The sequence below is a fragment of the Dermacentor andersoni genome, chromosome 7, assembly GCF_023375885.2.
Source record: "Dermacentor andersoni chromosome 7, qqDerAnde1_hic_scaffold, whole genome shotgun sequence".
In the NCBI taxonomy this organism is placed as follows: Eukaryota; Metazoa; Arthropoda; class Arachnida; order Ixodida; family Ixodidae; genus Dermacentor; species Dermacentor andersoni.
Window position 1 is genome coordinate 126,803,484 of NC_092820.1, and position 12,720 is coordinate 126,816,203.

General features: G+C 51.2%; 1 protein-coding gene across 3 annotated transcripts in view; it reads right to left on the bottom strand.

Annotated features, from left to right (window-relative positions):
• The window catches only part of LOC129385538 (uncharacterized), a 139,981-nt gene that overhangs the window by 60,002 nt on the left and 67,259 nt on the right, over positions 1 to 12,720 (bottom strand). For all 3 annotated transcript variants that reach the window (XM_072289332.1, XM_072289329.1, XM_072289330.1), the window contains exon 3: positions 2,702 to 2,894. In XM_072289332.1, coding sequence (XP_072145433.1) covers positions 2,702 to 2,894 — 193 coding nt within the window. The remainder of the gene's footprint in view (positions 1 to 2,701; positions 2,895 to 12,720) is intronic.

The following is a 12,720-nucleotide window of genomic DNA, read 5'->3' on the forward strand; positions in this document are numbered from 1 at the left end:
TGAATATCACTGTCCGATGCATAGAAAGCAATATCGTCTTCAACCTCGTCATTAGACGGTTCAACCCCGTCATTAGAAGGGTGGGTACCAGAACTCCTATCCCTAGTTTGTGGCTTGAGATCAACTGTTTAGATCATTGTATGACTAAGACAGGTGCCTTGCATCAAATGAGATAAGTTAATAGATGACTTGCGATACACATTCACCAATGTTCATTGCCAGCCATTCCGCAGCTTTCTTACCTGCCTTTTCCACAGCGTCCTCTGTAGTTGCTGTTAGCGATGCGTCCGAGGTAGGAATTTGCCTTCCAATAACACCCGCGTAACCAAGCGCCCTTTCTTTCACGATGCCTACCACCTCATTCCTGGGACAACGTTGTCTGTCAATTATTTCTACCACCGGCAATTCCGCAGCTCTAACAGAGAAGTTAGAATAATTGGTCACTTCCATCACAGAGGCAGCATCACTCATCTTCGGCACTACAGTCACCTTGATCGTGGGCTTCCCAACATTTCCAACAACGCTTGCATCCTGCACTACTATGGTCGTATCGCCAGCGATTAAGGCACTGTAGCAGACGCGATACAAGAGGTTCAACTCTGAAGACAAGGGGCCACACCTTTAGTTCTTGTGGATAGGAAGTTCCTGCGAATGTTGCAATCACCGATTCTGTTGGGACCATTTTATTGTCTGCCCCTTGACTGCAGCGATAAACAGTTATTACTTCTTCCAGACAATCTCTCTGTCTCTGATGTAGATAGATGAGCATCCACACTTTTGAATATTCCCTTGGTGTGTGCGAGGTGAGCAGGTGCGAAAACACTCATCGGCAGTGAAGCGAATGATGAACACTTAAGCAAAACCACGACACAGGTGTGGTCTGGTGATCTGCACACGATACCTCTGCGGCCGAACTGTCTCACTTCTATGATGATCTGGTACGCAGAGTTAGCAGTAAGGAGAGATTTCTGCATAGCCGGGGGGGTTGGCCAACCGTATAAAGCCTCCATTGGAAGGAGCCAGAACCAAGGGTATGCTGCTCACGCCATTGCGAGTGAACAAATCCAAGGGTAATTCGTCTGTCAGAATAGATGCTGTCCGAGGGGGAAAGCCCCTTCCGGGAGGTTTCGGTCACCACACTAGGATGAAGCACGCCCAAGAACAATGGAAAGATCAACCAATAGGCCTAGACAAGCTTAATACCACCAAAACCTGGCCAAGTAACAGGAGCCGCAGAAAGGTCCGAAAAACGTTCGAGGAGCGTCTTTCAACGCGAACGTCATCTGCTTCTTTCTCTTCATCTCCATCGCTAACAGTGCTTCGTAGTAATATGTACAGGATGTCTCAGCGAACACTTGCAAAATTTTTTAAAGTTGCCTGTGGTAGATAGCTCAATTCAGTTTATGAGCCGGTCTACTGGAAGCGGCGGACACTATTTGCACAAAAAATTTGAAATTGAAAATTGTGTAATTAACAAGAATTCAATAATTAAATTTTAAGCAATTACATGATGACCCATATTGCAATTCACAAATTCTAGCAGTGGACTTCGCAAGGCGGATCCACTTGGAACGAATTCTAAGGATGACACCAGTTTCGAGATATAAATTCCCGAACTTTGCGGAGAAATGCATTGGCGTTCCAGGTACTTCTGTGCTTCAGTGCATGAAACGACATTTAGTTAAGAAATTGTGTGCGTGCGTGCGTGCGTCGTGTGCGCGCTTGTGTGTATGTCTGGGTGTGTGTGATGTTCTTTTGAATATTTCATTTCCTAACATGAGCGCTTCAGCCCCCTTTTTATTCATCAGGAAATTGATTTACAAAGTGCTTGTATTCATATAGAGTTCTTGCACCCAAATTTTTCTTCAGAAAAAAATTCTAGCCAATATTGATACTGGAAGCATCATTCGCGAAGGCGGCCAATGGAAAAAAAGGCAGTTTACGAATGGCGAGCTAGGTTCGAGAGTATGGCCACCATGTCTTTTTATTCCTACTGAACCGTAAAAGGTGCTCATCAACTTCGTTAATTCTATTAGCGCGACAGCCTGTTTGGGTTAATATATACTGGGAGATGTCAATAAAAAGAAAGGGCGTGGCAACTTGTTGCAGATAACTAATGAATGGCAAGGTACAAAAGCAAAGAAACGATTAAAAGGCAATGTATCTGCTAAATGAACACTGCTGTTTACAACGTTTCGGCTGCGATTACGCAAGGCTTCGTAAATGAAAGCATTATTCGCTCTCGCAATCGGAACAGATAGGCTCGCTCAGCAGAGCGGGAACCAATTGACTAGTGACATAATAAAGGTCATTTTAATTTACAAAGGAAAAAATGTTTTATACACAATGAGCGGAATGAAGGATCTGGCCTTTTGAGGCTAGATGATTCAGGGATAAATAACATGTCGCGATTGCCTTGGATTACAAAACAATAGTAAAAAACAACCAATAAACTAAACTAAAATACACAATAATCCCGCACATTTTATCAGCATGCTACTAACAAATGTGTCGTGACAAAAAACACAGTCGAGCTCGAACAGTTTTAGGAGGCACAGATGGTTACACCTTAGTTGCATTGTTGCTCCATTAAGCAGATTTTGAAGCCCCTATTTCGCACTGCTAAAGCTCTTCCCAAATAGCTATCAAACATGCTGTACCTCTGTGCTGTTTGGGTCCATGTGTAAGGTGACTAACTCACCCAAATATGGCTAGAATTTTCGGTTCCGAATCTCAGCGCCAGAGAGAAATATTCGTCGGTTGCTGTTTGGCCTGCCGTGTAATCTGAGAAGGAAGGATCAGTGGCACTATTTGTCTTGTTATAATGGCGAGGCATTCCTTGTACCAATTCGGTGGTGGCATATGCGGCATCATGCGAAGCTCCTACTGAAAACCTGCAAAATGCACGCGTAAAAATATGTTATATTAGTGCCATAAAACAGGTCATCAAGGTTTCTGGCTCAAAAATAATTCGAAGAAAGCAGATACGGGTAGTCCATCTCTTTCTTCTTCTAATTCTGTTATCTTTTGTGAGACCCTTCTCATTGCGCGTGCAGTCCACTGTAAATTGCGCTACGGCGGTGGCCGTACCAGCATCTACACTCTAAGGTATTCACGTGTGTTTCCCCTTGCGAGCGTTAGTCAACGCCACTCAGGCCATCGCGGCGAATGTGGACCACGCTTCAGACCGATGACTCCACGTAGTAAATGAACATTCATGAGCAGGCACCTGACCAATAAGTGCTTGTATGCTACCTGAAGGATCAATGGATCCGGGAGCCTCCCTATAAAATGAACGAGAAGAATTGGGGAGCGGGACTGAGTGGTCCGATTACCAGTATTGAAAACCATATGAAGCCAACTGATGATAAAGCTACCTGGCGTTGTCGCGGCGACGTCGCACTGATGTCGTCGATGCTTGCGGCGTTGTTCTCCTACAGCTTCCTTATTTTCAGCGCAACCTCTATTGTGGTAATGTGCTGCGTTTCAGACTTATATTCACTGTTGTCACGTAACAAGCATGCGACTCACCCTCACGCATAATCTTCGTTGGCACGCCATGCTCCGTAGCCTGCCAGGCTGTGTAGGCAACATTGGTCACCGCACCGCAATAAACACCGACGAGCACAGCTGCTCGGCAGTCAGTCATCGTTCAGCACCACCACGCTACGGAATATCCGTCTAACGGAGGGTGCCTCGAGCCCTCCCTTGTTCACAAACCCGGACGGACCATGACACTGGCGACGAGTACCCACGGATCGTCCAACGCCGCCATGAGGAGCGAAATACCGCCCCCCGCTGCCGCCATGCCGCTGTACGGAAGGCTCGAGCCGTTCGAGGGAGATGGGTCCGCCTAGACAGTTTACGAGGAACAAGTCCACATGTTCTTCCGGGAAAACGACACACGCGAGGCCAAACAGCGGGACATTTTCCTGGCCCGCTGCTGGACCCGCGTCTTCAGTATCCTGCTTGACCTTGTCAAACCAGCCACGCCATATGTTAAGACGCTGGGTGGGCTGCTCGCCATACTGCGCTCGCATTTCAACCTGGCACCGTCCACACTAGTGGACCGTTTCCGCTTCAAGAACCGGAGCCGCCGGGAAGGAGCGACCCTCGGGCAGTTCGTAGCTGCGTTACGAGGGTTAGCGAGTGCCTGTGTTTTAGGGGACCAATTGGACTCGCTGCTCCGGGACCATTTCGTCTCCGGCATCAACACCCTCGCCACGCAGACACGACTGCTGGAGTTTCCCGACATCTCGCTGGACGATGCCGTTAAGGCAGCGCTAGCAATGGAAGCTGCTGCCAAGGATGCCGTCGAGATTGCCCGCGTGACTGGCTCACCGTCGACGGAAGCGGCGGTAACAAGTTGGCGACAAAGGGCAGTACCTGCAGTCGCTGCGGTGGTGCCCACTCCCTCTCACAGTGCCAGTTGTCTCAAGCACAATGCTTCACGTGCGCAAAAACAGGGCACCTGGCATGGGTGTACCGAAGGGGCAAAACGAACAGCAAACAGCAGCAGCCGCCTGGTTCAAGCCCAGATGCCACACAAGCGCGCGGCCAGGGTAGCCGTCGCAAGTGTACGCGGCGAGGGCGTGCGGTAGCAGGCTCAAGTTCTACCACAGCCAGGCTGCACGTCTTGGCCGAGGACACGCCGATTTCCGACATGTGGCACACAGGCTTTGTACCGTCGTCTGTACCGCCGTACATGCTGACCGCCGAAATCTGCGGGCACCCCATTTCCATGGAGCTGGGCACAGGGACCAGCGTGTCTGTCATGGCTGGGAAACGGTTCAAGCGTACCTTCCCCGGCGTGTTCGTCGAAGCTTCGGGCGGGATGCTATGCAGCTACTCCGGGCCGCTCTCCCAGTTCCAGGGTCGGGCACAGGTCAGCGTTCGTTTGGTGAGAGGAAGGCAACCCTTCCCCTTTACTGAACCAAGCTGTCGTCGCCGACGCTGTTGGGCCGAAACTGAATTCATGCACTGGGCGTTCGTCTGCCAGAGTGCCATGAAGCCAGCCTGCATGTGGTGAAAGACGTCCCGAGCCTCATGACCGAGTTCAAGTGCCTGTTCCAGCCAGGGGTGGGCGCATTCGCCGACACGACAGCTGGTATTTATGTACCTTATTGAGCCCGGCCACTTTTTTCAAGCCTCGCCCACTGCCGTTCGCCCTGAAGGACGGATTCACCCAGTAGCTGCAACGGTTACAGCCAGAGGGCATCTTGGTGCCCGTTAAGACATCTGAATGGGCCGCTCCCATCGTGCAAGTCCTCAAGCGAGACGGCAGTGTCAGGATTTCCAAAGACTTCAAGGTTACGATCAACCCCGTTGCTACCGTCGAGAAGTACCCGTTGCCTCAGATTGAAGATTGAAGCGTTGTCTGGTGGACAGAAGTTCACCAAGCTCAACCTCAGAGAGGCTTACCAGCAGCTGGTGCTCCAGGCTGCCTGCCGGAAGTATGTCACAATATCGACAACTTTGGGGCTCTTCCAGTACATGCGCTTACCGTTTGGCGTGGCCTCAGCCCCGGCCATATTTCAGAGGGAAATGGACAACCTCTTCAGGAGCATGAGGCACGTGGCGGTGTACTTGGATCACATTTTGGTTAATTGCAGCGACGACGGGGACCACCTGCAGAACCTGCACAACAACCTGCCACGACTGCAGGACGCCGGCCTCAAGCTCCAGCTGGAAAAGTGCATATTCCTGGCCCCCAGTGTTGTGTACTTGGGACATATCATTCCCGAGGCTGGCCTAGCCCCGGCTCCCTGCAAAGTTGATGCTGCGCTCAAGGCGCCTAAGCCCCAGAACATGGAGCTTCAGAGCTACCACGGCCTCATCAACTTCTACAGGAGTTTCCTGCCGAACCTGTCGAAGCATCTACAGCCACTCCATCTTCTGTTTCGAGATTTTCAGCAATAGTTCTGGAAGAAGGAGCAGGACCGTGATCTCCAGCGCAGCAAGGAACTAATCATTTAGGCTCCAGTGCTGGTAAACTTCGATCCTGCCAAGCCTCTCATCCTGAGCGTAGATGCGTCGCCATACGGCGTGCGAGCCGTCCTGTCACACCGGGACAAGGATGGCTATGAACGCCCTGTGTCTTTTGCTTCTCAACTGCTTCATGCTCCAGAGAAACGCTACAGCCAGCTGTACAAGGAAAGTTTGGCCCTCATGTTCGGTGTCGAACGCTTCCACTAGTATCAGTAGGGCCTGAAACTCGAGGCAGTCCCGGACCACAAGCCGCTGTTGGGACTACTGGGACCTGACAAGGAAGTTCCCGTGCAGGCATCACCTTGAGTGGTACGCTGGGCCTTTAGGCTGGCCTGATGACTGATGCCTGGTGCCTGATGATGTTGCAGAACTTGCTGAAGTGTTCATTCTCGAGCATGCGTACCCGGAGGTGCGCTCAAGATCTGCGGTATCTCAAGTGACCAGCCGGTACCCAGTCCTGCCTCAGGTGGTCAAGGTGGTGTTCCGTGGGGCGGAATTATTTCAGCAGGCCTATAGTCAGAAGGCCGCTGAGCTGAGCTTGTAGCAGAGCTCAGCTACACAACCGGACCGGAGACATTGTGATCCCACAATGTCTCCGGTCTAGGCTCCTGCAGTTGCTGCACGCGGGTCATCCTGGCATGGAAAAGACCAAGATAGTGGCCCGGTCCCATGTTTGGTGGCCTGGCCTGCACCAGGACATTGCTGACAGAGTGCAAAGCTGCCAAATCTGCCAGGGGCATCAGCGGGCCTCACGTCATGTGGAAATCACCCCCTGGCCGTTCCCACAGAGACCCTGGTCCCGCCTACATGTAGATTTTGGGGAGCCCTTCAAGGGCCATTACTTCCTGGTAGTAGTGGACGCCTTTTCGAAGTGGGTGGAGGATTTACCTGTCACCACTCCATCAGTAGGCGTGACCATTGCAGCGCTAAGGCTGGTCTTCGCTGCCCAGGGGTTGCCGGACGTCATCGTGTCCGACAATGATCCTGTTTCGCCAACACAGAGTATCCGACCTGGCTGACGAAGAACGGAATCCACCGGATGATGGTTCCACCGTACCACCCTGCTTCAAATGGTGCAGCCGAGTAGGTGGTGCAAACCATCAAGGACAAGCTCAAGAAGAGGCAGACTGGGGATTTTCGGACTCAAATTGTCCGGATACTGCTTCAGTACCGGACCACGCCCCACGATGTGACTGGCCCTGCCCCCTGTGAGCTCCTGCTGGGTCGGATGGCCAAGAAACCCTTGGAAGTCTTGCATGCGGACCTCCGATCCACAGTGCTCCTGAAGCAGCTGAAGCAGAAGCTGGCTGCTGACAAAGGGTGCCGTCCCGGGCCTTTGCCGGAGTCGGGAGCTCCAGTTTTCACCAAAAACTTTCGTCCTGGCCCACCCTGGTCCGCCCGGCAGGTAGTGTCTCCTGCCAGCGCTTCATCGCTGCTCGTCCGCATGCCAGATGGGGCCACGTGGCACAGACACGCCGAGCATGTTAGGCCTCGCCTCGGGACCTGACCAGCACCCTTGACTGCCACTTCAGAGTTTCAACCCGCAGGAAGACTAGAGGCAACACCAGTCGCGTTCAGCGGAGCACCACCAACCTCGGAGGCGGCAAGCGTTGCCGGTGGTGAGGTGCCTGTTGGGCTGATGTCGCGCCCGTCACCACTCACAAGGCCGACCACTGCAGACCCTCCGGATGGAGCGAGGCTATCTGAAGCAGCACCCGGTGTTGCCACACCCGACCTGTCAACACCAGTGTCCAGGCGCAGTACTCAATGGCGGAGGCCAGCGGACGGTTACTCGCCCGGGTAGCAGGCACCATCGACCCGGCTAGGATGGCTCCAGAGCCTTATGCTGCGAACTCGGACGTTTATTTTAGGTTACAAACCAAACGGGGGTAAGGGGGTGTAACAACCATGCGATGCCCCCTCGTGCATAACCTTCGTTGGCATGCCAGGCTCGGTGGCGTGCCAGGCTCGGTAGGCAACATTGGTAACCGCACCGCAATAACCCCCGACAAGTACAGCTGCCTGGATGTCAGTCTTCGTTCAGCACCACCACGCTGCGGAGCGTCCGTTTAACGGAATGTGCCTCGAGCCCTCCTTTGTTCACGAACCCGGACGGATCGTGACAGTCATCAAGGTTTGTGGCGCAAAAAATAAATGGAAGAATGCAGAGCTGGGCAGTCCATCTCTTTCGTCTTCTTGACCGCTTTTGTGTATTCTGATATTTTTTGTGATACCGTTCGCCTTGCACGTGCAGTCCACTGTAAATTGTAATACTGAGGTTGCTGTTGGAGCATCTACACTTTAAGGTATTGTGTGTTTAACCTTGGGAGCGTTAGCCAACGCCACTCAGGCCATCGCGGCGAATGTGGACCACGCTTCAGACAGATGACCCCACGTAGCAAGTGAAGATTCATGAGCAGGCGCCTGACGAATAAATCCTTGTATGCTGCCTGAACGATCAAACCTGCTGGATCCGGGACACTCGCTATAACATGAACGAGAAGAATTTGGGAGGGGCACTCAGTGGTCCGATTACCGTTATTGAAAACCATACGAAGCCAACAGATGGTGAAGCTAAATGACATTGTCGTGGTGATGTCGCACTGATGTCGTCGATGCTTCCGGTGTTGTTCTCCTACAGCTACCTTAATTTCGGCGCATCCTCTAGTGTGGGTATGTGCTGCGTTTGAGACAGGTCTTCACTGTTGTCCCGTATGCCTTCTTAGCAGAGTCGTCGTTGTTCTCGCGAGCAAGACAACGAAGCATGGCACTTATACGAATCACCATCTTGGCCATAAAAGACCCAGTTTCACCCGAAATGCTAAGTACCAATTGTGATAGCGTATTATTAGATAGTTATAAGAAGTAAGGATAGTCGCATAAACTTGTAAACATTTGCTTACTCAGTTAACACTGATCAAATGTTTAACAGGCGACTGAGCGAAGACGCAGAAAGAAACACACAGAGAGACAGCGCTGTCTCTGTGTGTCTGTTTCTTTGTACGTCTTCGATCAGTCGCGCTTTCACATTCCATCATGGATTCAAACCAATTAGCCTGCCAACGTCTTTTAGCTAAATTAATAAGCACGGTGTCACGCACGCACGGGTGAGTTCCCGCGCTTGATGAGCCCGGAAACTCCCTGTCAAACTGCTGGAATGATGAATCGCGGCGGCAGCAGCGATCGGATTGATATTGCTGCGTCTCTTGCTTATCGCGAACGAAACGTAGGAACCACTGCGCCTCCGAAGCTACCGCCACTACGCACTCTCCGCAAGCATTGCAGATTACTTTCAAGATGAGCCCAGCGCGGGCGCGCACATTGCCCAGGTCGCTTTGTAGATACGGCGCATGCACGGACGCACCGTAAGCAGCGACAGACGTAGAAAATTCCCCTCTCCCGCTTCTCACCCCCGTGCCTCGCGCGCGCCAGGGGTGGCGCGCTTCCGGCCTGCCTTCCTCGCTCGCCCACGCTAGAATAAGCGGCCGTTTCCCGCGCAGGATTTCACACGCACATGCAGCATACGGCCCCCAGCGACAATATTATGGCCTTTAGATTTTATGCGAAACCTCACGGCGACGCCAACAACAACGAGAAAAATGCGCTTGTTGTGTCCATGTAATCGCTATCGCAATAAAAAGTTCTATGCTGTGCAAAAATAAGTGGCAGCTTCCCCGAAAACCGAAGCGTCGATTGCGATATCAAATTAGGGGAATATCATGTAATATAAAGTAAGCTTAGCAGATTTATTGGCCGTATATCCTTCTAAACATACTCATCCTAAACATATAACAAGGACGGTGTCACGCGGGCACAACATTTCAGTTGATGACCGCGGAAATTGCTGTCGAAAGGCTGAAGTGAAAAGCGCTGCAGCCGCAGGGAGCGAATTCGCGTTCGTGTTGCGCGAATATGGCTACGCATGGCGTTCGCCAAGTCTTTCGCTTTCTGAATCGGATGGGCCGACGACGCCTTGTGCGATGACTGTGGTAACAAGGAGACTCTTCAGCACCTTCTCTGTGACTGTCCTCGCTATAATTTACAGACACGATCGCTCGCAGCCGCGATAGCGCGCTTTGACCAAAGGCCTCGAACAGAGGAACTTATTTTAAAATGCCGTCATCACAAGCCATCGCAGCAGAGGGTGACGAGGGCACTGTTGCAGTTTTTGAGGGCAACAGAGTTGGACAAGTGGCTGTAGCCTGAACAGAAGTTTATAGTGCTGCAGGTGTTACTGTGCTGTACGATGGCTGTATGCGGTGACAGTGACCGACTGTGATTGCGTGTCTTAGTGCCTTTCTTTCTTTATCTCTACTTTGTAATCAATTACCCTCACCCTCCCCTTTTTCCCCAGCATAGTGTAGCAAACCTCTCTCCTCTGGTTAACCTCCCTGCCTTTCCCGTTCCTATGTCTCTCTCTCTCGCATCAACTAAAACTAAGCTTCGAAAACACAGCGCGCGGCGGACTCTGTCCCCGTCGCAGATGCTTTCAAAATAAAGCGGCGCATGCACGCACCCGCGGCTGCCCAAAGTAGAAGCGCCCCCCACCCTCCCCTGCCTGGGGGACTTGAGCGCTACGAAATACGGCACGTTTCCTGCCGGTCTTCGTTCTGTGAGTACGCGAGAGGCAGCCACGATCGCCAGATCATCCTCGTACGTGAAGGGAAACTTGGCCGGCTTCGTGGTAATGCATGTTTCGAAAAGTAACAGCACTACGCATACAAGGACACAGGCCAACATTATACTGGCACTGACTGACGACTGAAAGTTATTTCCACTATCACTGTTTATTTATACTGGCAGTGGTTGCCACTGTCATGTGGGAAGGCTTATGTGGGCCACACCGGTCACTGCGTGAACATTGGATTAAAGGAGTACTTATCATTAAATGGTACGGGCACTTTGCACTTGCCTTTGCATATTAGAGTGTGTGGGTGGCGACCGATAGGGGATGAAACTGTTGGTTACTTCCGACACAAGGATCCAACCACAAGGAAGCTTATGGAGGCCATTCATATTGATAGGGAAGGGAATGTGTGTTAGTAAACCGTCTGTCGCACTAGGAATAAAGACGAGATATTGACAAGAAAGTCTATCGCGTAAGATTGTTAAGTTGGACAGGGATGCCTTTTTTTCCTCTATTTGTTCTTTTTTCGTTATGAGGCACTGTTTTATACGACCTAACGACCCCTGGTGAATTCCAAGTCTGGTTCGACCCATCACCAGGATGGCTACTGCTGTGCATGTGCAGTCGAATTAGTAAATATAGACGTGACTTTCCCCTAAATAAACTTCAGTTGTGAGTCAGCGTCAATGCCGTGTTCTTCTTTGCCTGTGTTTTTGTTTGTCTAGTGGTGTTACTTTTCAAAACGTGAGTCACTCTCGTACGCTTTCACTGGCACATTCAGCATACGGCGCGCGGCGACGATTTTGTCGCCCGAGTATTTTATACGTACTCTTACTGCACTCCCAACGGCAGAAATGCGCCTGGAATGTCAATTTAGTTGCGATCGCGATAATAATAAAATCTCTGACCTCTTCAGCATTCCTCATACTGGCCTCCGAAGCACATGCACCAACGCTACTGCTGTCGGAGGCTGTGTGCAACGCAAACCTTTGCAGTACAAGTCCCCAACTCTTGCTATGCGAATAACATGATGATCATCATGCTTGACTCCCAAATGCTCCCGACTTCAATTGTACGACACCGAATCCTAGAGGAGCGAACTGTGAAATGGGTTCGTTCTTTTTGACGCTGTGCCGAGGGCGCCACCCTTTATGAGCGATAGTTGTCAAAGTAAAGGGGGCACAAGCTCCAACACTGGAAAAGCAAGCACCTCTGTTCGGCATGACTTGGTATGAGGGATCACGTGGACAGAGTGGCCACGTCGGCTGCTTCAGAAGAACACAAGCGAGCTGAAAGCGAAATCATAAGCTCCCACCTACACTGCGGTTCTGATTAAGTGGTAAAGTTTCCCAGCTGGGGTGTTTTGCCAACAGCGCTAGAAAGCCCTATATTAGGTAACGATGCGACCTCGTCCGCGTGATGTGGGTCTTCACCGCAAGAAACAGGAAACTACGACAAATAAGGCTGTCGTGATGATGAAAAAAAGTTGAAAGGATTGTATTCACTTCATTGGTACGTGGTGACGACTGTTATCCGACTCTCGAGCAGTTCTGTTTAATGCCGGGTTCAGTACGGCCTTCAATAAGAGCTTGCGTTCTGTGGTCGTCGCTATCTTTTTCGGCAGCCTAGTGCTTTCTTTAGGTCCTGCTGTCGAGCTCCTGACCTTCGTGTTTTCTTTCCTTCGTCCTTCCCTTTGTGTCAGCTCGGGGAATAAAAGATTGACGCTTTTTCAGAGAAGAGCGCAATTATGTCGACATGGAGACGCCCGCTTGAACGCTTCTCACGCTTGACAGGTCAATCATGCGTAGGCTAACACAGCCTCAATTACCCCTTGCGGGCTTGTGGTTGCTGACGTCCTCCCGGGGAGCCTGCGGAAGCATTAGTTCATTCGTCAGGCTCTGTCGTCTTCGGCCTAACGCCCTTCGGTTTGTCTTGTCTTCGTCCATCTCTTTCTTTTAATTCGTGGAATAAAAGAGGTGACGCTGTTTTTGAGAAGAAGGCAATTTTATTGACACGGGACGCCTACTTGAACGCTTCTCACATTTAAGAGGTTGATGTCCAGGCTTACCACAACAGCCTTTCCTGGGACGAGGCAAACCATGTTG